This window comes from Dipodomys ordii, unplaced genomic scaffold, assembly GCF_000151885.1.
Source record: "Dipodomys ordii isolate 6190 unplaced genomic scaffold, Dord_2.0 Scaffold151, whole genome shotgun sequence".
Classification (NCBI taxonomy): domain Eukaryota; kingdom Metazoa; phylum Chordata; class Mammalia; order Rodentia; family Heteromyidae; genus Dipodomys; species Dipodomys ordii.
Genome location: NW_012267367.1, coordinates 3,155,967 through 3,181,528, shown reverse-complemented (window position 1 = coordinate 3,181,528; position 25,562 = coordinate 3,155,967). Strand labels below are relative to the sequence as shown.

The window sequence follows — 25,562 nt, the reverse complement described above, 5'->3', positions numbered from 1 at the left end:
ATGTCTTTAGCTAGTTGTTTACTGAGTAGGAGGCCTTCCTTTCTCCCAGCCAATTTTGGAGTTAAGTGATTAAGTTAGTGAATAAAGTTATGTAGCATATGGTAATGCTTAATCATCAGTCTGAAAACATTAATTTTCCAGTAAGACCCAACTTTCACACTAAGGAAAGGTGCTAAACTAAGCCTTCCTCTGCCACAAGTTTTCTGCAAGTTTTCGATAGTAGAAACATTGCCCCCACACAATGGCAAATTCTAGAATTAAAATGAAACCAATTAAATCCTAAGCAGAAGGGCAGATGGACAGACATCTTAGTCCTTAGAACACGGAAAGATCTGGACTATTTCTTTTAAAAGGGAGAGCTGGAATGGAAGTGGCTACTTTCTTGCCTACAAGACCATAAATAATAGAAGCAGCAACAGTCAGCAATAATTCTGTAACCTAATGAGGAAAAGCTCTTTTCCATATAAAGTATCTATCCTATGCCTATTCTGTCCTTCTGTAACTCAACTTTGAAGGATTATGAACCAGTAATCTCCTTCCTTCCCTTCACTCTCTACCTAGTACCAATATCATTAGCTGTTTTCTTTACCTTAATCCATAATAAGAAATAATTTCATAACACGTACCAGACACACACCACACCCACCCACATACACAATTTTATAAGCAATGTATACAAACTAAAAAATAAAAATTCATACACCATGCTTTATAATACTGTCTATTCTGTTTTCTTTCATTAAAAAAAAATAAAATAAAATAAAAACAGGGCTGGGTGCCTGGTGCTCTGGTAGTAAAGCACTTGCCTCCTAAACTCAAAGCCTTGAATCCACTCCCCAGCATGGGCAAAAAAAGGAAGAAGAAAAAAAAAAGTAACAAGTAAGTAAAAGTAAAGCAACACAAGTAAAATCCACAATAGCCTCTAAATTGATTTCATGGCTCTTCATTGTTCACAACTCCAATTTGAAACATTCACCTAAGGAATAGGGAAAGCACAATGTAACAATGAAGAGAATGTCTCAGGTACACACAAAGTTATCATTTCCCATATCACAAGAGGCAAGGGCAGACAATACATTTAAGTAATATCCAATGCTCAGTTCTTCAAAATACAATAAGGATACACCAAAGGTTTCTTTGGTCACACTTACATTATCGTTCCCAATCTAGATCATCCAAACTCTACTCTGCTGATTAAATCTTCTATAAATATATAAATATAAATATATCTTGACTTTCCCTCCCCAACTTTGCTGGGTAATCCTTTTACTTTTCCTTTTATCACATATAAATCTAAACTTGTTTAACATCCTCTTCAATATCTATCTTTTCATTTGTTTTTAGTGTTTTCCCCCTAATCCAGAAAAAGAAATGTTCCTATCATTGCTACAGTTTACTTCCTAACTGTGCTCTGTCCTCTCCTTTTCAAAATTTGATCCATCTTCTCTACTTACTTTCTCCCACTTAAATGTTTCATCTCTCCCTTTCCAATAGTTTTTACTCCTTTTCCTTTGTATGAAGCAAAATAAGCCTCAAATATCCCTTTTATCAAACTCTATTTTAACCTCAGGTCTTCTAATATTCTTCTACTAAAATCATAAAGGAATAGGCTCTTTGGTTTTCTTTTTTTTGGGGGGGGGTCCAGTTGTGGGGCCTGAACTCTGGGCCTGGGCGCTGTCCCTCAGCTCTTCAGCTCAAGGCTAGCACTCTACCACATGAGCCACAGCGCCACTTCCGACTTTTTTCTTTTTGCTTATATGGTGCTGAGGAATCGAACCCAGGGCCTGGAGCATGCAAGGCAAGCGCTCTACCACTGAGCCATCTTCCCAGCCCTGGCTCTTTGGTTTTCTAACTGCTGTAATCTAGTCAATCCACTGTCTTCATTTTTGTATGACTCAAAAAACTGTAGGAATTATTTCTAAACCACCTCAAAGCTGGACACCCTCCCATTCCAATTCCCTTTCCTCAATGTGACACTACTATACACATATTGTATCATCACTTCAAACTATCATTTATAGAAAATATACTTTTTTTGGTCAATCAGGGGGCTTGAACTCAGAGCTAGGGTGCTTTTTAGATTTAAGTTTAGTCCTCTACCACATTAGACCACAGCGCCACTTCTGATTTTTGAGTGGCTAATTGGAGGTAAGAGTCTCACAGACTTTCCTGCCCAGGCCAGCTACAAACTGCAATCCTCAGATCTCAGCCTCCTGAGTAACTAGGATTACAGGCATGAGCCACTGGCACCCAGCTTAGAAAATACACTCTTCAGGTACCACAAACCGCCTGCATACCTGAATTTGTTTAATTAAAAAAGACAAATTTTAGAAGTGGAACATGAATTAAATTAGGATAATTGTCAAAAGAGCCTAAAAATTTTGAAAAGCGAACTGTACCTTTTGTAGAAAATAACTTTGAAAGCTCATAAAGTTGTTTGTTTTCACAATGTTTGGACAAGTTTTACAACAAAACATCCTAGTAAAGAGTGATTTCATTGCTGGTGGTCCTGTCCATGTGCTCACCATTGAATTTGCAATCTGAAAATAATTGGAAAATATTTTCCATCACTACTGTAAACAGTTTTTAAATAAATAAGCTTTCTAAAAGCTACTACTACAGTTGTACATGGTTTTCACCATTCATTTCCAAGAAAACAAACTTGCTCTCCCAAAAAAATTCTTATATGTTTAAATTGCCGTATTTTCCCATGTTTTAGGAGGCTCCTGTTTCTAAAAGGCATATCCTCTGAACAGACTTTTTTCTATTCACTTAGGTTGATACTATTCTAATATTTTATATGCATCAGATAGAAACATCACCAATTTTAAACAAGGTTTTTCAATATACCAATTGAAAACTAAGTCAAATATAGTGTACTCAAAAGTTTTTTGTTGTTGTTGGTTGTGAGGCTTGAACTCTGGGCCTGAGCGCTGTGCCTGAGCTCTTCAGTTCAAGGCTAGTGCTCAACCACTTGAGCCACAGCACCACTTCCAGTTTTCTGGTGGTTTGTTGGAGGTAATAGTCTCACGGATTTTCATGCATGGGCTAGCTTTGAACCATGATCCTCAGATCTCAGCCTCCTTAGTAGCTAGGCTTACAAGCTTGAGTCACCAGCGCCTGGCATGTACTCAAGGTTTTTAAGAATTTTTTATATAGCCAGGCATTATGGTGCATGCCTGTAATCCCAGCATATGGGAGGCTGAGAGAGGGAGAACTGTAAATTGTAAAAAAACCTTTAAATTACAATGAACTTATTTTCAGAGACTTTGTGTAGAATAAACAACAATGTTGACCACACCTTTGCAAGACAGAAGCAAGCTGACATTCTCACTCGGTAGAAACACTGCTCTTGTTCTAAGATGTCAGTGAGTGCAAGGCGGGACGCGGGTGTAGGGAACTTCTCCAAGGCCAAGATGGATTCCTGTTGTGCCACAACATCCCTTTCATAGCGGAGTTGATATTGCCACATAAAATCAGATTGCTCGAACTCTACCTTCCTCAATACTGACATATCTGGGTCTATTCTTATCCACAGCAAAGGAGAATCTGCACTAAAAGAAAATACAATTTTCTCATTTTAATACTTAAATCTCATTTAGGAAGTATAAATAAAGTAGTGAATAATCACATTCACCTTCAGACACAGTATTCAAGATTGGAGTTCTTCTACTGGGGTTTGTGTGTGGGCCAATCCTGGAACTTTAACAATGTCCTAAGCTTCTTTTGCTCAAAGGTCTGCCAGATTTTTGGGTAGTGGATTGGAGATAAGTGTCTCATGGACTTTCCGGCCCAGGCTGGCTTTGAACCGTAATCCTCCGATCTCAGCCTCCCAAGTGGCTAGGACTACAGGCATGAGTCCCCAGTGCCCAGCTATATTTTTTTAAACTGTATTAACAAATTTTTCATTATTCTTATTACATTGTTAACTTTTTCAAAATGTTTAATCTGTATCAATCTTGCTAAAGAGATTTTTTCAAGGATAAGAAGAGTTGTCAGATAGCACGTTAAAGTCCTTATTTTCCATCTTAAAATATTAGTTTGAGATTATGTGAGAAAGAAAAAATGTTTCTTCATTTGACCTCCTATAGCCTAATTGTTAACTATGGTTAGGCATACTATCCACAAACAAAAATCAACTTGTGACTAATGAAATCATTTAATTAATTTGTTTAGCAGACTTAACACTTTTTAAAAGTGTTAACCTCATGATTACCTTTAGAAGGTATGACACATTTCAAAGGCCTACCCTGACTTTATCCTCATGACTTCTCAATAAGCACTTGAAAAAGTCTATGTCAATATTTTCATCAAAACACTACCATCTATAATATTAAATCAATTCAACAAACACCATTGTGTGTTTACTACTGACAAGGAACTTGCTATGGAAAAAGTTACAACAGTATCGATCTGGAAGGCCAAGTGGACATAACCTGTATGTAAACCAATAGTGAGTTTGTCATCCAACTTAGCAAATACATATATATTTCATAAAAAGCATGAAGATACAGGATGGACAAATTTGTTTGTACCATATGTTATTTAAAAATGAAGCACTGTCAATCAATAAATATTACCACATAAAATTTAGAAGAGTATTTTGTAAATTGGGCTTTGAAAACACAAAGAGTTCCCAGTTTCCCTGAAGCTGTGTTTCAAATACAGTGAATATTAACTGACTGCTATCACCTGGAGTCACTACAAATACAAATGATCAGGTCCCACAGTACTGAATTAGAAACTGCTTTTTAAGATGGCAAATGATTCACATGCACTTCATAGTTTGAGAAATCTGCTTAAGAGGTCGATCACAAAAGACCAGGAAGTAAAAATAAAGTAGTGAATAAGTAATGAATAATCAGATGCCCACTTCCACAATTAATACTGTAACATCCTCCTAATTTCACCTCATCCAATCTAGTTAAGACTTTTTAGATTTTGAAGGAATTAAGATTTTATTTAAAATTTACTTCTAACAAAGGTTCTACTGACTTTCAAAAGTTTTAGAGACAAGTATAGTATATACCTATACTACAAGAACTTGGGAGGCTAAGACAGGAGAATCATAAGTTCAAAGCTGAAACCCTGACTCAAAAACTAAAATGAAAAATCTTAAAAGCATTCATTTTGAGGATAATTACATACTTTTAATTAACTTACTCCATTGCAGAAAGATCCATGTCAACTTCTTCTCCATTCATCAGTGGGATTTTTTTCTTCTTATTCCTGTATTTAAGGGAAAGTTTGAAAACTGAGATTTCCAAATCTGAATGGGGATAAAGAAATGATTTTAAAGTTCAAAGAAATGATTTTAAACAACATATATCCTATGGAAGAATTATTATGAAATACAATGAAACAACAAAGTTTATTTTGAAGCTAGAGTAAATGAAGTAAATCTTGAAATCTTTACCTAACCAAAGTTTAGTGAAAATTAGAAATATATGATTAAATTATAATTTAAAATATGCATATTCCAGAGAACAAGCAGGCACAGTGTTACATACGGAAAAAAAGTTCTATCAATAAAGAAATCTTTTCTAACCAATAGAATTACAACCAGGACTAAAATGAGATACAAGTAATTGCAGATCAAACTGTGTTACATGTACAAGGCTCCTTCACAAGACTTTAGCAAAAACAAAAGGAACTGTTATCCTGTTAATTAACCTATTTAACGATCGATCATACACTGAAAACTGGGGGAAAACAAAAATAAGAAACGAGTCTTTCTGTGTTCCTTAATCTAAAAAATACTCAAATCACATAATATTATGGAAGAAAAAAATGAGGAAATGTTATGGAAATAGCAATTAGATGCTCCTAATTTCCAAGGTGCATAGAACAAAAACAAAAGGGATTTCACTCTGAATTTCCATAATTAGTAATGTAGACATTTTTCATATCTATTGGCCACTAGAATATTTCTTTTGAGAAATCTACTTAGGTCTATTGCCCATTTCTTCTTAGGTTAAAAAGGTGAAAGATAACAAGTGTTGGAGAAGACGTGAAAAAAAGGAGGCCTGCACTGTTGGTGAGAACATAAGTTAGTGGAGTCATTATAAAATAATATGGAGGTTCCTCAAAAAAAGAAAAGAGGTACCTTATGATCCAGTGATTCTACTGATGTTACATATCCAAAGAAACTATCAACAAGACATCTGTACTCCCGTTTTTATTGTATCATTATTCCCAATAGCCATGAAATAAAAATGCCTACTGTCTGATGGATGAGTACAGAAAACACAGTATACTCTGCAATTATAAAAAAGAATGAAATCCTATTATTTGCAACACTGTAGGATAAACTGAAGATCACTGTGTTAAATACACTAATCACACAAAGACAAGTATCTCATGCTCACTTTTATGTGTAACATAAAAATGTTGACCTCGGGCTGGGAAGATGCTTGCCTTGCATGCATAAGGCCCTGGGTTTGATTCCTCAGCACCACATAAGCAGAAGAAGCCGGAAGTGGCACTGTGGCTTCAGTGGTAGAGCACTAGCCTTGAGCTGAAGAGCTGAGGGACAGTGCCCAGGCCCAGAGTTCAGGCCCCATGACCGGCAAAAAAAAAAAAAAAATGTTGATCTCACAGATGTGAAAAATAGAATGGCATTACCAGAGGCTGGGAGAACAGGGGAAAAGAGAAGAGAAAAACTACTCAGTGGTCACTAAGTTGTAGACAGACAGGAGAAAGTAGTTCTGATTGGTAATGTACAACAGGGAGACTAACAATTCTGTGTTTATTTCAAAAAGCCAGAATAAAAATTATTCTGAATTTTTTTTTCTGGCCATAGAGCTGAAATCAGGGACTGTGGGCAGTCCCTGAGCTCTTTTGGTCAAGGCTAACATCCTACCACTTTGAGTCACAACGCCACTTCTGGTTTTCTGGTGGTTGACTGGAGATAAGAATCTTAGGGATTTTACTGCCTGGCTGGCTTTTTAAATCAAGTTCCTCAGATCTCAACCTCCTGAGTAGCTAGGATTACAGGCGTGGGCCACCAGTGCTCAGCTTTTGGAATATTTTTATAGGGAAATGACATGTTCAAAAAATAGGTATGCACAACACAATTTAAACATTATACAATGTAGTATTGAAAAAAATTATTTTTTTCAAATGAGAGACATGCTTTATGGGTTGGGGCAAAGAACACTCAAACAAGAGACACATATTTTATAGGCTGGAGTAAGGCATATTCTCAATTAATTCAAAAGTATTATATTCAGCTATAGTATAAAGTGAGCATTTTGTCAAGAATTACACAATGCATAAGTGGCTATTGACAATAAAATAAAACTTCTGAAAAAAAGTTCTGGAGGACAAGGTGATAGTTTTAATCAAGAGTTTAAGATGCAAGAGCCTATAATAGGATATTTAGCTATTTGCTTTAAATGATCATTTTTCCAGTATTTCTTGTAGATATTAATCTAACAAGACTAATCAAATAAGTGATTTGGCTTAAAGATTTCCTTAGCTCCAAAGACTGAAACTTCCATTCCCCTGTCCTCAAACCCAATTTTAAAAATTAGCTATTAAACATAAAGATGAAAATGTCAAGACAGAATGCAAACAAAGCATGTTTGGTAATGTTACCTTGAACTAATATAGTAAGAAAAAAGATACCAAATATTTAACCTAAAAAACCTGGTGTTCAGCAGGATTTTTATGCTAGTATTTGTATCCGTAGTTCAAGAACTTTTATAGTTACGACTCAATACCTACCTTCTGCTTTTGGAATGGCAGGGAATATCATGTTTAAGGCTGTTCTCTTCAATTTGCAGTGTATGATTGAAAGATCCATCTAATTCCTGTACTGTTACTTTAAGTGGTCCCTTTAAAAAAAACATGCTATTCAAAGACAGTACTGGATACATATCACTGTATACTTATATGCACAGACATATACGTATGTATTTATATATACATATTTAAAATAGATACAAACTAAGACTAAACAAAATGGGGTATCTTCTGATAGTTAATAAGGAATGATTAGTCTAAGTCCCTTGAAATTCTCATCTGTAGCCCTTCTTCTCTTTGTTTATATATGGTATTTTCTGAGTATTCTTTACAAAAAAAAAATCTCCTTATAAATCTTCTAATCGTCAATCCTATCTTAAATTCTTTCTACACTGAAGCTGGATAATAGTGCAAAAGAACCTCTTGTAAAAAAGTTAAAACTTACCACATATTTCTGAGTTCCAGGGGATGTATAATCTTGCTTTATTTCGAGTTCTAAGACATTTCGTTTTCTATTAAATGCAAAACTTCCATAAAATTTTACTACTCCACTCTGGTCTCTAAGGAATAGTAAAGGAAATCTGACACACTGAAATAAATATATACTATAAGATTATCCATCCTGGTATGAAAAGTTTTCAAATGTATTTCTACCAGATCAAAGCCTCAAAATATACTTTATGATATTCCAGGTGGCAAAGTATTCAAAATTCTTATGAAAATTTTGTTTACATCTGGGAAAACATTTCTGAAACATGGAGAAATTTGTGTTTTGAAAGCAAAACCATTCTACTGGATTACTAATATAACAGTGTTTTGAAATGAAAAAAGCAAAAATTGCAAAATTCCAAAGTACTACTTAAGTTGTGCCAACCTTTAACCACATCTGAAAGTCAGGAGTCCATTTCCTATTACAAGTTATACTACAGGCCTGTCTGTAGGATTGTTTACTTCATTTACCTTCAAACTTGCATCTTTAACTCACTTAAGAAAAAGTACTCCAAAACATATCCAAGTTTACAAACATAAACAAATGTATATGTATGCTATCTCAATGATCAGTAGGAGCTTGACACCAAATGATTCACAGCTCATTTATTTTCAGTATTTTTTAGTAATTTCAACAAATTATATTCCTTTCACCCCACACCTCATCCCTCTTCTCCCATCTTCCCCATTTCACTGGAAAGGATACACCCATTGCTTTATTAAGGGCTGGATGTCTTTGCCAGAGACATTTGAAATGGATTTCAAAAATCCAGATGTGGAAACCAACATCTGACTCCACATATGTGACTGGAACTTCTGAGATGAAGCAGTACTAGCCAGACTTAGCAGCTTATTGAAAACCTTTAAAAATAAAAGTATCATTAAGTTAATATCCATATTACCCTACAATTTTATCATATCAATTATAGAGGACAAAAATTTCACAACTTATTACATAGGTTGTTCAGGTTAAGACTACATGCAACAGAAACATGACACATTCCATCAGCCAAAACATGAGTGTTCTTCATATAAACATTATTCAATGTCAATGATATACTGATCAAAGAATACTATTAAGAAAAGAACAGTACACTTAATGTTTATAAATTGTTATGAGTTTTACATAGACACTAAAAATTAACAACTTAAGAATACTTTTTAGGAGCCCAATACTCTCTTATCTGAGACATGTAATGTTCTTGTATTCTTTTTCCTACTTGGGAAAGGGGGATAGACGGGCATCAACCCAGAACATCACAAGCCAGGATACAATAAAGACACATCCATGTTCACTGCTTCACTATTCACAATAACCACAGATACCCTATAACAGCTAAGTGGATCAAGAAAATGTGGTACATATGCACAAAGGAATTTTACTCATCCATCAAAATATTATATCATTTGCCAAGAAATAGCTGGCAGGCTCAGAGAGAGAAAGAGCACACAGGTTTTCTCTAGAAAAGGTAGATCTAGCCGGGCGCCGGTGGCTCACACCTGTAATCCTAGCTACTCAGGAGGCTGAGATCTGAGAATCGCGGTTCAAAGCCAGCCCGGGCAGGAAAGACTGTGAGACTCCTATCTCCAATAAACCACTAGAAAACCAGAAGTGGAGCTGTAGCTCAAGTGGTAGAGCGCTTGCCTTGAGCTGAAGAGCTGAGGGACAGCGCCCAGGCCCAGAGTTCAAGCCCCATGACCGACAAAAAAAAAAAAAAATTAGATCTAAAATAAAACTATGCCCAGCAATAGACTGACTAAAGAAAGGTATACTCAGGGGAGGAATCCAAAGACGTAACTCTTCTGATCAACTAATGTACTGCTTATTAAAATGAACACCAGGAAGTAGAAACATGGTTTAGGAGATAGAAAGGGGGGGGGGGGTGCCACAGGAATGAAGGGAGGGCAGGCAAATATAGTCATTATATTAAACATATATTATGTAAAAAATGAACTACATAATTTGAAGGTATACACAGGAGAGGCAAATGGGGGAAAATAAAGAAAAGGGTGACACAGACCAAGATGCATTGTACTCATAATCTGACTTATGGAACTGAAACCCCTTTGTACAACTACATAATAATAATGGTAATGTTTTGTTAAGGTGGAGAGAGGAAAATGCAAGGAGTTGTCGGGTGCCGGTGGCTTACACCGGTAATCCTAGCTACTGAGGAGGCTGAGATCTGAGGATCGTGGTTCAAAGCCAGCCCAGGCAGGAAAGACCATGAGACTCCTATATCCAATAAACCACTAGAAAACCGAAAGTGGTGCTGTGGCTCAAGTGGTAGAGCACTCGCCTTGAGCTGAAGAGCTGAGGGACAGCGCCCAGGCCCAAAAAAAAAAAAAAAAAAGAAAATGCAAGGAGTGAGTACACCGGTAATAGAGCGCTTGCCTAGGATGCATGAGCACCTTGGCTCAATCACCAACACTGGAAAAAATAACAAGTACATAAATGATAATCCTCATTAGGGTCAAGCACAAGTAGCCTATGCCTGTAATCCTAGCTACTCAGGAAACAGATTTGAGGATCAAAGTTCAAAGCCAGCTAGGCAAGAAAGTTCATGAGACTCTGATCTCCAATTAACCATCCAATAGCCAAAAATGAAGCTGTGGCTCAAGTGGCAGAACACTAACATTTACCTCGAGCAAAATACTCAGCGTCAGTGCCCAGGCCCTGAGTTCAAGCCCCAAGACTAGCACCAAAGAACAAAAACTTCATTAGCATTTATGCCATTATAAAAAGTAGAGTGAGTATTTTATGGACAATTTTTCTCATTTTAAAAAATACTTGTTTTTTTAAAAAAATACTTTAGGACAAACTTGAAATGCTGCTTATTTTTTAAAATTTTGGGAGCTATATTACGACTTAGAGGCTGACATTTCCTTGCTCAGCAAATACTTTACAACTTGAGACATGTTCCCAGCACTTGTGTTTATGATTTTGTTGTTTTTCTGATAGGGCCTTCAATCTTTGCCACTTTTACAATGTCTCCCTTTTGTCTGGGTTGCCCTCCAACTGTAATCTTCCCAATTTCTGCCTCCTGAGCAGCTGGGATTATAGTATAAACCACTGCACTCAGTCAAAAACTGCTTTTATGAAATTAGTCATACTTGCTTGGATCTAAGAAGGCTATCAATAGAAAAACTGGCTGAACATTTATAATGCACTTGTCTGGTTTCTACTAACTCATCTCCTGCACTGTAACTTCTTATATTAAAACTTGTTTAGAAATACAGAGAAAGTTAGCAATAACAAAAATAAACATCATTTTAAATTGGCTCTATCTTATTTCTGAAAACATTTCAAAATATAATTTCAGACCTAACCTGCATGGCAGAACATAAAATCATATAAATGAATGGGCCTTGTTTTCATTCTCACATTCTAATTTATCTTCCTAATAATCATTCTGCATTTGAGGAAAGACTACTCAATGGACAAGCAAAGCTAAAATCCAGACTCGATTCTGCAGCACAGTAATTAGATCACACACACACATGGACAAGCAAAACTAAAATCCAGACTCGATTCTTCAGCACAGTAATTAGAACACACACACACACACACACACACACACACACACACACACACACACACACACACACACACACAACCTTCCATTTTCTCTTATTACTTACCTGTAGCATAAATTCCATACTGATCCTATTTTCAATCAATCTCATCACAAGGTGAGCTTTACACTGAAACATAGTATAGTATTCCCAGGAGAGAGTATGCGGGTGCTTTATGGAAAAGTGTAGGTGGGATGCTGGACTTTAAAAGAAAAAAAATTTGTTTAATATATAAATTTGACCATTAACACATTTCAAGATAAAAAAAAAAAACACCTCATGAGAAAATATAACCAGTTTCTTTAGTAGTAATAAATCTCTAAAATGAATTTAATGTAAGTTATATGGCTGAAAAGAAAGACATGCAAAGGCTTGAACTTGCCTAGGCGCTGTACCTGAGAGTTTTTGCTCAAGGCTAGCACTCTACCACTTGAAACACAGCTTTACTTAGGTTTTTTGGAAATAAAGAGTCTCAGGACTTCCTTGCCTAGGCTGGCTTTAAATTGCAATCCTAAAAATCTCAGCCTCCTAATTAGCTAGAATAACAGGTGTGAGTCACCAGTGCCTATTACTCTTTCTCTGGCTTGTGTTAGCCTTAAGAAACATCACACATGTGCTTCTATAAAAACAAGGTTTCTAATATCATCTGAAAAACAAACGTACTTATCCTTCTCTTTTCCTCCACCAAATATAGGATGTAGTAAAACTCCCCCAGTTTTCAGCTCATATGCCACTATTTTATCTAGTTCCTAAAAGATACAAAAACAGAAGTCAGTAAAACCTTTGCCACACAACAAATTTCAGAAGTCAACTTTAAATTCTCATTCTTGGAATCAAAATTTAAATTAAGTGTAAAGGATTTAGAGAAGCAAACTACACAGTTGCCTGGCTGCTAAGTACCAGTCTTCTGTAATTCGTAACTTCAGAACAGGCTAGCAGCCTGGCAACTTTTTAATATTCATTCTCTCTGATCTGTCTTCCAACTGAATTTCTTCTTAGTAGTTTGGTTCTGGAGACTAAGGTAATGGGAATGAGATCAGAAACCCATCACTTTAATACTTCTCAAGTTTTCTATAATACAACATACTACTTAATGCTTAAATGAAAGTTTTAAGAAAAAAAAAAGACACTATGACTGTGTGCGAAACTCAAAACTAGACTCAGTAATATACAGCACAGAAAAGTTATAAACAGTATATGAAATTGTTAGATAATTTATTACAATGTCTGATACAGTGTATGTCCTTTTGAGTTTTTTCTTCAGAAATAAAGAATGAATGCTAACTACTCCAGATGTATAAATGCTTTCATCATCCTAGGTACTTGAGATCTTTAATAACTAACTTTTTACCTGGCTCTTGGTGGCTCATTTATGTAATTCTAACTACTCAGGAGGCTGAGATCTGAGGATCAAGGGTCAAAGCCAGACCAGGCAGGAAAATCCATTGGACTCTTATCTCTAATTAACCAACAGGAAAAAAAAAAAGGGAAATGGTACTGTGGCTCCAAGTGGTAGAATGCTAGCCTTAAGCAAAAAGAGAAACAACCCTAACTTTCTGACTTTTGTTAAAGATTGGATTTGATAAAAACATGGAAAATAAGAAAGGAGAAGAAGCCCTGCGCTGGTGGCTCTCGCCTGTAATCCTAGCTACTCAGGAGGCTGAGATCTGAGGATCACGGTTCAAAGCCAGCCGGGGCAGGAGAGTCCGGCAGGAGAGACCAGGAGAGACCGTGAGACTCCTATCTCCAATAAACCACCAGAAAACCAGAAGTGGCACTGTAGCTCAAGTGTTAGAGCACTCGACTTGAGCTGAAGAGCTGAGGGACAGTGCCCAGGCCCAGAGTTCAAGCCCCATGGCCGACCCAAAAAAAAAAAAAAAAAGAAAGAAAGAAGAAGCCAGCAACAATGGCCCAGCCTTTAATTCTAGACTGAGATCTAAGGATGATGATGGCTGCAAGCCTGCCTGGGCAGACTCTTATTTCCAATCAACTACTCAAAAACCGGAAGTGGAGCTGTGGCTTAAAAGTGGTAGAGTGCTATTGAGCAAAAGAGCTCAGAGACAGTGGGAGTTTAACCTCCCTGAGTGACAAAAAATAAAAATAAAAAAATAAAAAAAGGAAAGGCTGGGAAGGTGGCTCAGTGGTAGAGTGCTTACCTTGCATGCATGAGGCCCTGGGTTCGATTCCTCAGCACCACATGAGCAGAAAAAGCCAGAAGTGGCGCTGTGGCTCAAGTGGTAGAGAGCTAGCCTTAAGCTGAAGAGCTGAGGGACAGCGCCCAGGCCCAGAGTTCAGGCCCCACGACAGACCAAAAAAACAAAAAAACAAAGGCAAATTTGATAAGGGCAGTAAAACTAGGCTTATAAAGTATATATGCATATGACCAGAATGGTATATGCAAAGTAATTCAATTAATTTTTTTTTGATCCGGTTGTGGGGCCTGAACTCTGGGCCTGCATGCTGTCCCTCAGCTCTTCAGCTCAAGGCTAGCGCTCTACCACTTGAGCCACAGCGCCACTTCCAGCTTTTTTCTTTTTGCTTATGTGGTGCTGAGAAATCGAACCCAGGGCCTCATGCATGCAAGGCAAGCACTCTACCACTGAGCCACCTAATTTTTGATCAAATCTTTGAAAAATATGAAAAAGATGTGAGTGATAGAACATAAATTCATTAAAAGGTTACTTAACATCTAATAAACCGTTTACTAACTGTAAGAGGTACTTAAATTACTTTTTAACTGAGAAACTCCTTTCTTAGGCTCATGAAATGACTGAAACTGTATATCCAGCCCTCACTTTGCATTTGTGTCTTGATCTGAGTCATCCTCTCCTGCAGCAACTTTTGAAATCACCTTGGGCTCAAGAAAGGACAGGATTTAGGTACAGAAAAGCATGTTGTAACAAAAGGCAAACTGCCCCTCAGGCAATCAATGCCTTATCATCTCATGGCGAAGGCTAACTTGTACCAACAGAAGAGAACATCCAAAAGCTTAAGACAAACTGCCAGCCAGGCAAAGAATTTGTCCCTGTTCACACTGACCTCTCCAGACTGAGGTAATGGGCAACAAGGCCACAGCAGTGACTGGGACGGTTTAATCAAGCATACCTTTTCCCCCACCCCTCCCAGTTTCCCATCATTTTTAAGCTAAAGTTCATGTCAGTACTCTGAAGATGACTGAAGACGGCTGAAAGATTCTTCCCAGGGCAACCAACATCATGTAATAAATCTCTTTACTTTACCCTTCATTATGACATATGGAAGAAACACATGGAACTCCTGGAGTTTAGGCCTAGGTCCAAAATTCTGGTTTTATTATATACAAAGCATCATGTGGGTTGGGAAGGTGGCTCAGTGGTAGAGCGCTTGCCTTGCATGCATGAGGCCCTGAGTTTGATTCCTCAGCACCACATAAGCAAAAAGAAAAAAGCCAGAAGTGGTGCTGTGGCTCAAGTGGTAGAGCACTAGCCTTGAACTGAAGAGCTGAGGGACAGCGCCCAGGCCCAGAGTTCAGGCCCCACGACCAGACCCAAAAAAACAAAACCGAAAAAAAAAAAAAGCACCATGTATATTGTGTGTGTGTGTATAGAAATATATCTGTCACAATCTCTGCCTGTGAGGTAAACAACAAGACTTGGAGAGATTAACTGACCATGAAGCTAAACAAATTTAGGAAATGGTATAAATCATCCCAATGAGAAGCTGGGATGACCAACTTGTAATTTATAGTTTAAATGTTTGCTTCATGGAATAACATTGTCCAAAAAGAAGTGTACTCACTACCTGACTATGAAACAGTAACTCATCTTCTCATGTATCCATCACCTTTATAATAACAATAAAAATGTTTTTAAAAATGTTTTCTTCCTTCGGGAAAAGTAAAGTCTTCAAGACCTAATTGTGACAGATCATTAGTCCTTCTCAGTCAAGTGAGTCTCATTATGCGAGGAAAAAGAAATCAGCTTTTTTCAGTAACATTTTTAAATTGTTTTACATGGACAGGATAACTTGGAAATCATGGAAATACTGTAATATAGTTTTCTGATTTGTAAGTAAATGACCCAGTTCTTCTTACCTCCTTAATCCAATGACGGTACTCATTAACACCAAAAGTTTTTTTCATCCAAAGTCCATAAATATAGCCTGAAATTCCTTTCAGCACCCACTCATCAGACCTAAGCAAAAACATCAAAATAAACTTTTTTAATTATAAAAACTCTTTACATGAGGTCAGCAAAAATAGTTGTATTTCTCTGCTTTCTAAAAGAAAAAAATGTTATTAACAAATTATTAGGTTTCCTAAATTCCTCTGGCTGAGCTGCCATTCAGCTGTCTTTATATCTGGCTGTACCTTAATTATAAGACTATGTTATGGCTGGGACAATGTAATTCAGTGGTAGAGCATTTGCCTAGCATGAATTAAGCCAGTACAGAGGGAAAAACAAAAAAAGCTTATAAGTATTATACTAAGCCAGTACAGGGGGGGAAAAAAGCTTCATAAGTATTATTTCAAGTAAAATTTACCAATATATATGCTCTATCCTCCCAGTGAAACTTTCCTGCCCAATTCCGCTCATACTGTCTGCTTCTAGGGAAGGACTTGCCTACAACCAAGATGGCACTGCTCAACTAACAAGTTCATGTTCTAATATTGCCAATCCTACACATAATTTCCAACAATATTCTAAAACCTAATGGTAAATTATTTTTTTGGTTTCTCCAGAAGGTAATTAGCACCATTCACTCCTTTATTCATTTCTATGTTCCTCTATCTGAACATTTTGCCTACTATGTTCTGAGTATTATACCTTAATGAAACTAGATGTAATTTTAGGACAATCAAATCAAGAGGCCCTATCCTGTCCTCTCCCCTGCAGCAAGACAGAAAAAGAATCTAAGATTTATATAGTATATATGGTATAAGATGTTAACAATGAAAGATTATAATCTTAAGGGAGTCAAGGCCTGGCCCATGCTAGGCAAGTGATCTACAAATATGCTATACCTCCAGCCCACAAAATGTTATACTTGCATGTTTCAATTAAACTGATATAACACTAAACATTAGAAGAAAAAAAAACCTGCCTATCAATATCAGTACTGTACAGGAGAATTACCTTATCTTAAATGTTACCTGGAACATTCCCAACTACTCTGATATTAGAATTCTAATTATATTTTTCTGTATATTCACACATTCATGTAGCATTCAGATTTGTGTGTGTGTGCATGTATTATGTTGGTCTTGGGATTTTAATTCAGAATCTGAGCACTGTCCCTGAGCTTTTTAACTTAAGACTTGCACTCTAACACTTCAGCCACAACTCCTCCACTTCCAGCTTTTTTGGTGGTTAATTAGAGAATAAGAGTATACAGGATTTTCTTACCCAGGCTGGCTTTGAGCCGCAACCCTCTGACCAAAGCCCCTCCTGACCAGCAAGGATCACAGGCATGAACTAACAGTGCCCAGTTAGCATTCAGACTTCTTTGTTTGCATTTTGAATCTGGGGCTTGAACTCAGGGTTTGGATGCTATCCCCAAGCTTTTTTTTACTAAGGCTAGTGCTTTACCATTTGAGCCACAGTTCCACTTTTCAGTGGCTAATTGGAGAGAAAGACTCGTGCACTTTCCTTCCCTTTCCTTCCTGGCTTCAAACCACAATCCTCATCTCAGCCTCCTTAGTAGCTAGATTGTAAGCACAACTACGAATACCTGGCTAGTATTCAGACTTTTTTTAGGACACTATTAACAAAATTCATACTTCATTTTTAAAATTTTTAATACTTTCTATTGTAAAAATACTATACAGAGAGGTTACAATTACAAGAGCAAGGTAATGAGTACATTTCCTATCAAGCATTGTTGCCTCCTCCTTTATATTTCCCCTACCATCTCTTCCCTCCTACCTCCACAACTACACTCACCCCCCCCCTAAATTGTAAAGTTCATTTTTCAACATAGTATCTTGTACATCTCATTGTTATAATGGGTCAACTTGTATCCCTATTTAAACGTTTTGTTTTTGCTCTTCTCCTCCCTTCCTTTCCCTCCCCAAATTAGAGAAGTGTCATACTTCATTTTTTAAGATACATTGTTGAAGTAATTATACTGATTTTAAGGCCAAAAATTTAGATGAAACTTAAAACTATTTTTCATGAGCTATATAGAATATATTTTTTCTATGTTTTATTTCCTTGAAATGAGGTTTTACTATGGTAGTCTACGAAAACTTCAAAATTGTGTTCCTTAGCCGGGTGCCGGTGGCTCATACCTGTAATCCTAGCTACTCAGGAGGCTGAGATCTGAGGATCACAGTTCAAAGCTAGCCTGGGAAGGAAAGTCCATAATACTCTTATCTCCAATAAACCACTAGAAAATGGGAAGTAGTCCTGTGGCTCAAGTGATAGAGCACTTCAGCCTTGAGCTGAAGAATGCAGGGACAACACCCAAGCCCAGAGTTCAAGCCCCACAACTGACAAAAAAAAAAAAAAAAATGTGCTCCTCATACCATAATTAAAGGCATGCTGTCACCATAATCAGGCTCCAAATAACATTTTCTGTAACAGGTATCCACAAAATGGGCAAAACTCAACTTACTTTGCAGAAAAAGAAAACAAAACAAAGAAATCATTCCTTTTTTTTTTTTTTTGGTCCGGTGGTGGGGCCTGAACTCTGGGCCTGGGCACTGTCCCTCAGCTCTTCAGCTGAAGGCTAGCGCTCTACCACTTGAGCCACAGCGCCACTTCCAGCATTTTTCTTTTTGCTTATGTGGTGCTGAGGAAGCGCTCTACCAGTGAGCCGCCTTCCCAGCCCCAGAAATCATTCCTTTTTGTCAGTAATTTTAAACTCTAGAATTACTTACCAAGACATTCTGGATATAAAACAGCCAAAAAATTGTTGAGCCAAGGACTGGGCTAAACACCTCCTAGTCAGAGGTGTCTCATCTATTATCATAGCACTGTGTAGTAGATTTGTGCTGAAATGCAAAAGAAGAGGGAAAGTTAATTATAATCCAGAAACATTTAGTCAGAATAAAGAGTCATACTTTCAAACAGACAAAAGAACTTTAGTTTCAAAAAATAAAAACCAGAATATCCTTTCAAACAGCTTTATAAATCTTTTCAAAACTTAACTGAAATTCATCTTGGTAATTTTCATTTATAGGAAGGTTTCTCAATGTTTTCCATTAAAAACAAATGTAGTTAACTTTTCTAGAGGGTGGGAAGAAACTGCTGTTAATCAGAAAGAAACTGGTACTAATATGAAAGGGCCATCTAATGGAAAAGGTATACCCTGCCAGACATGGTGGCACATGCCTGTACACTGGAGGGTGAAGCCAGAGGATCCTCAACTATACAGAAAGTTGATGTCAAAAAAGAAAAAAAAAAATCTGGGTGCTGGTGGCTCACGCCTGTAATCCTAGCTACACAGAAGGCTGAGATCTAAGGATCACGGTTCAGAGCCAGTCCTGGCAGGAAAGGCAGTGAGACTCTTATCTCCAATAAACCACTAGAAAATGGGAAGTGGCCCTGTGGCTCAAGCAGTAGAGCACTCGCCTTGAGCTGACGAGCTCAGGATAGTGGCCAGGCCCTGAGTTCAAGCCCCAGGACTAGTTAAAAAAAGAAAATTCAGGAACAGAGGTAAAACTGTTCTTAAGACACAAATGAGTAAATTTGTAAGTCTCCAAAGAAAGGAAAGAACAGAAGCAGAAAAGGTAACAAGAAAATGGAAAGGAAAATGAAAAAGAAATATTTTCTAACTTTTCAGCAACAAATTTCTGCTATCAGCAAATTAATTTATGATTTTAAGCTTTTATAAACATATAGTAAAACAAACATGAAAAGTATTTGTATATAGCCGGGTGCCGGTTCAAAGCCAGCCCAGACAGGAAAGCCTGTGAGACTCTTATCTCCAATAAATCACCAGAAAATGGGAAGTGGCACTGTGGCTCAAGTGGTAGAGTGCTAGCCTTGAGCTGAAGAGCTTAGGGACAGCTCCCAGGCCCAGAGTTCAAGCCCCATGACCGACAAAAAAAAAAAAACACCAAAAACAAAAACATACACACACATATATAAATATACACGCATATATATATATACTAACACACAACACATACATATTAATATACATATTAGTATCTGTTAATTTTGCTGTTGTTGTTGGCAGTGTTCTCAGGGCTTGAACTCAGCATGGGCACCATCTGTGAGATTTTGTGATCCAAGCTAGTGCTCTACCACTTGAGCCACATCTGCACTTCCAGCTTTTGGAGGTTAACTGGAGATAACAGGTTCATGGCTTTCCTGCCAGGTTGGCTTTGAATGGTGACGCTCAGATCCCAGCCTCCTGAGTAGCCAGGATTATAGATGTGAACCACTGGTACATGGCAAGGATGAGTCTTCTTTAAGTTTTTCTTCATCTTTTTCTATATTTGAACATTTGCTCATATTTAAACATTTTTAGTCAACAACACCTATACTAGAGCAAAAAAAAAAATCAAAAATCCTTATATGATCATTACACCAATTTTACCTCCTCCTATTTTCTTAGGCATTTAAAATTTGAGGATACACTAACCTAAAAATGCTCATGGAAGCATAGGCTGCCACTTCAACATAAGCCTCATCAATGAACACAGTCTTAAAACAGGAATATGGGTAACGACACGTAAGAATTTCTTCATAAAATTCAAAAACTTCATGAAGGTAAGATGTTGTATGTTTAAGCAATGGAAGAAGTTGAGGTAAACAAAAGTGAGTTACCTGAAAATAAAAAGTAGGGAAGATTAAGTACAAGGTAATTTCAAAATGTTAAGCTTCCTAAACAATTAGATAAATCCATTTTGTTTTTAGCAATTTCATGATGTTGACAAAAAAAATGTGCTGAAACAAAAATTATTGATGTTTATGGATTATATTCACAAACTATCCACAGTTCTGAAATTTTAATCAAGATGTATTATGTATCAGAGAAATACTTAAACTTCCTGAAAATAAAACTTAGGTTCCAAATTAAATTAGAATTTCTTCTTTCATACATACAGAACAAGAAGGAATTAAAATTCTAGGGCTTATTGTAAACTTACCTCTCATTCAAAAGTAGCTACTTTAGTGAAAACAGTACATTTCATAGTAATTTGTTAGCAACTTGTAAGTTGCTAGAATTGCTAGCTAAGTCCATTACATTGAGAAATATCCTAAGTCCCTGTATTTTAGTAATCCAAAGAATTGTAATCACTGTAGTGCTCTAACATTTCAAGTATATTCTGAAAGCTCCAGGCAGCTTATATTAGTGAGAAAACTGAAAAAGTGATTGGTAAAGTGGCTTACACTTAGAAAGAGTGAAGTCTCTGAGTTCAAACCTGGTACTGCCAAAAGAAAAAAGACCCTGTTGGGCTGGGAAGGTGGCTCAGTGGTAGAGTGCTTGCTTTGCATGCATGAGGCCCTGGGTTCAATTCCTCAGCACCACATAAGCAGAAAAAGCAGGAAGTGGCACTGTGGTTCAAGTGGTAGAGTGCTAGACTTCAGCTGAAGAGCTGAGGGACAGTGCCCACGCCCAGAGTTCAGGCCCCACAACTGACAGAAAGAGAGAGAGACAGACAGACAGAGAGACAGAGAGAGAGAGAGGGAGGGAAGGAGGGAGAGAGGGACGGAGGGAGGGAGTGAGGGAGGGAGGGAGGGAGAGAAGGAGGGAGGAAAGAAAGGAAGAAAAGAAGGAAAGAAGGAAAGAAGACCCTGTTTTATTAATACTTTTCTTTTTAGAGTGGAAGGACAGATGTAAATGCGAGGAAGAATGGACTTACCTCATGCATGTATGGATCTACAAGTATTTCAAAAGGTCCAATGGCCAAAGAGATATTTGAGGCAGCTGTTGGAATGGTGAGCATATAATGGAAGGTCTTCTTCCTCATATCATGGGTATATACTGTCTCTACCAGATCTCCATTGGACACAGCTACCATTGCAGCATCTACTGTAAATTCCAATTTCCACGTACACAATTCAGAGTATGAATCAACACATGGGAACCAAAATCTAGAAAAAAAGATTGACAGTATGGAAAATATTGCTTTCCCATCTAAGTTATTTTGACATTTCTAGATAACACGTAGGAAACTTCATGTATTTGGCTAATAAAGCCTTTTAGTATATATCTCTATATACACTAGTGGCTCACACCTGTAATCCTAGCCACTCAGAAGGCTACGAGCTGAGGATTGCAGTTCAAAGACAGCTAAGGCAGGAAAGTCTGTGAGATTTTTTTTTTTAAGGCCTGAGGCTTGGACTCAGGGTCTGGGGCACTGACCCTGAGCTTCTTTTGCTCAAGATTAGCACTATCACTTGAGCCACAGTGCCACTTCCAGTTTTTTTCTGTTTATGTAGTACTGACTAATCAAAACCAAAACTTCTGGCATGCTAGGCAAGTATTCTACCACTAAGCTATATTCCCAGTACCTGTGACTCTTATTTTGAATTAACCACCAAAAATCCGGAAGTGGAGCTGTGGCTCAAAGTGGTACAGCACTAGTCTTGAGCAAAAATAGCGCAAGGAGTGCCCAGGCCCCATAACAGACCAAAAAAGAAAAAATCTAATAAAATCTGTTCACAACTGTTATTTGGAATTATTAAAAAAAACTATCACATGGCAACTCCAGTTCAAATCCTAAAATATAATTCTTAGTTCTAATTTTCATCTGAAAGGTAATTTAAACTCAAATATTTAGGTTAGCCAGCAGTTACAGAGCATTCACTTACTAAAATGAAGTTTGTGTGTGTGTGTATGTTGGACATGGGGCTTGAACTCAGGACCTGGGCACTGTCCCTGAGGTCTCTGGCTCAAGGCTAGTACTCTACCATTTTGAGTCACAGCACCACTTCTTGTTTCTGGTGGTTAAGTGGGGGTATGCATCTCACAGACTTTTCTGCCTGGGCTGCCTGCAAACTAGGATCCTCAGATCTCAGCCTCCTCAGGCTGAGCCACCAGCACCCAGCCTAACATGAAGTTTTTTGAAATAATGAATACTAGATGAATACTCAGAATCTAGTTTCTAAATTAAGAGACTACTTTTCCTGAGTATATAATACATTGTATAAACACAAACTAAAGGGAAGAAAAGCACAGAACACTGAGTGCCAGGAGCCGGAGCTCCATAAAAAGCTCTATCTCCCTAGGAATTAACCAAAGAAGTGAAGGACCTCTATGATGAAAACTTTAAAAACCTGAAAAAGGAACTCAAAACAGAACTTAGAAAGTGGCAAAAACTCCCATGCTCCTGGATTGGAAAGATCAACATCGTGAAAATGGCAATAATTCCCAAAGCTATCTACAAATTCAATACAATACCCATCAATATTCCAACCTCATTCTTCAAAGAAATAGAAGAGGCAATCCAGAAATTCATATGGAACAATAAAAGACCCCGAATAGCAAAAACGATCAACAGAAAGAACAGTGCTGGAGGAATATCAATACCAAATTTCAAACTCTACTACAAAGCCATAGTAATCAAAACAACTTGGTACTGACACAAGAACAGACCTCAGGACCAATGGAATAGAATTGAAAACCCAGAAATGAACTTACAGACATATAGTCATCTAATCTTCGATAAGGGAGCTAAAAAAATAGAATGGAAGAAAAGACAGCCTCTTCAGTAAATGGTGCTGGCAAAATTGGTTAACTACTTCTAGAAAACTAAAGCTAGACCCTTATATATCACCCTGTACAAGAATCAACTCCAAATGGATCAAAGACCTCGGAGTCAAAGCAGACACTCTGAAAACATTACAGGATGGATTAGGAGAAACCCTAGGTCTCCTTGGCACAGGCTGAAATTTTCTTCATAAAGACCCAGAAACACAACAAATCAAAGAAACGTTGGACAAATGGGATTGCATGAAATTACAGAGCTTCTGCAGGGCAAATGACATAGCTAGCAAGATCAATAGAAAGCCCACGGATTGGGCGAAGATCTTCACTAGCCATACAATGGACAAGGATCTCATATCTAAAATATACCTGGAAGTCAAAAAATTAAATACCCCAACAACAAATCTTCAAAGAAACAACTGCCCAATAAATAAGTGGGCTAAAGACTTAAAGAGAAACTTCTCTGAAGAGGAAAGAAGGATGGCCAATAGACACATGAAAGCCATAAAAGAAATGCAAATCAAAACAACATTGAGATACCACCTCTCCCCAGTTAGAATGGCTATAATCAAGAACTCTAATAACAACAGATGCTGGAGGGGATGTGGACAGAAGGGAACCTTACTGCAATGTTGGTGGGAATGTAAACTTGTTCAACCACTTTGGAAAGCAGTATGGAGGTTCCTGAAAAGACTTCACATAGAACTCCCCTATGACCCAGCAATCCCACTTTTGGGCATTTACCCAAATGCTTACAAACAAGACCACACTAAAGCTACCAAAACGACTATGTTTATTGCAGCATTATTTACCATAGCTAAGATATGGAACCAACCCAGATGCCCCTCAGTAGATGAATGGATCAAGAAAATGTGGTATATATACACAATGGAATTCTATGCCTCCATCAGAAAGAATGACATTGCCCCATTTGTTAGGAAATGGAAAGACTTGGAAAAAATTATATTAAGTGAAGTAAGCCGGGCCCAAAGAAACATAGGTCCCATGGTTTCCCTTATTTGCAATAACTAGTCTATGTCTGAGTCAAGCAGAAAAGGTCAGATAAGTTGATGTTAGAGAAATGAACCCTAAGATATATATTCAAATGTTTTTTTCTTTCATGCGATTGTTTCTAACACATTTATAAGATTGTTTAACTAGGGATACAGGTGGACCCATTACAACACTGAGATGTACAAGTCATTATGTCAAAAATGAACTTTACAACTTTGGTGGGGGGACAGGGGGGAGGATGGGAAGGGATGGGAAGAGGAAACAAAGGAGGCTACAATGCTTGATAAGAAATGTACTCATTATCTTGCCCATGTAATTGTAACCCCTCTGTACAGTATTTTCACAATTTTAAAAAAAAAAAAAAGCTCTATCTCCAGACAAACCATGAGTTTGAGTTTGTGAGGCATTAATGGCTCATAACGGTTCATGCCTATAATATTAGCTACTCAGGCTGAGATCCAGAGGACTTGCAATTGTCACCAAAATAGCCAGCAAGAAGCAAGGTTGGAGGTATGGCTCAAGTGTAACAGTATGAGCCACTGAATTTAAGCCTCAGTACTACAGTAAAAAAGGAAAAGAAAGAGACAAATAGAGAGAGAGAGAACAAAAGAATAAAAAGAAAAAAGAAAAGAAGGGCTGTGGATACAGTTCAGTGGAGGACTGTCTGCCAGGAATGCAGTCCTTGGGATTTGATCTCAAGAATTGCAGTAACCTAAATGAGTGCTGATAAAGCCAGATTGGAAATTTACTTTTGCTTTTCTATCAGTCCAGGTTGGGTCTTAATATCTGTCAGGGCTAGGACTTGATACTGAAACAAAAATAAGCCTAAGACATTATCTCTGGCTTATAGAAATAATGTGAGAAAAGTATTCCTTATAAATAATTTAATAACATAAAGCTAACTACAGAGCTACAATGAACTACAATTCCACACCAAAGATGTAAGTAAATGTCACTATCAATTGATCCAAAGAAATTAAATATAAAGAATACTAGACAGGGGGCTGGGAAGATGGCTCAGTGGTAGAGCGCTTGCCTTGCATGCATGAGGCCCTGGGTTCGATTCCCCAGCACCACATAAGCAAAAAGAAAAA

At 37.4% G+C, this 25,562-nt stretch overlaps 1 protein-coding gene across 1 annotated transcript in view; it reads right to left on the bottom strand.

Moving 5' to 3' along the window:
* The window catches only part of Taf2 (TAF2 RNA polymerase II, TATA box binding protein (TBP)-associated factor, 150kDa), a 46,688-nt gene that overhangs the window by 14,495 nt on the left and 6,631 nt on the right, over window positions 1-25,562 (bottom strand). The window contains exons 6-17 of the mRNA XM_013032212.1: window positions 21,608-21,839; window positions 20,383-20,567; window positions 18,671-18,784; window positions 15,884-15,983; window positions 12,475-12,560; window positions 11,878-12,013; window positions 8,942-9,096; window positions 8,192-8,306; window positions 7,729-7,838; window positions 5,164-5,229; window positions 3,302-3,554; window positions 2,400-2,540 (exon numbers count right to left, since the gene is read on the bottom strand). Of these exons, the coding sequence (XP_012887666.1) occupies window positions 2,400-2,540; window positions 3,302-3,554; window positions 5,164-5,229; window positions 7,729-7,838; window positions 8,192-8,306; window positions 8,942-9,096; window positions 11,878-12,013; window positions 12,475-12,560; window positions 15,884-15,983; window positions 18,671-18,784; window positions 20,383-20,567; window positions 21,608-21,839 (1,693 nt within the window). The remainder of the gene's footprint in view (window positions 1-2,399; window positions 2,541-3,301; window positions 3,555-5,163; window positions 5,230-7,728; window positions 7,839-8,191; window positions 8,307-8,941; window positions 9,097-11,877; window positions 12,014-12,474; window positions 12,561-15,883; window positions 15,984-18,670; window positions 18,785-20,382; window positions 20,568-21,607; window positions 21,840-25,562) is intronic.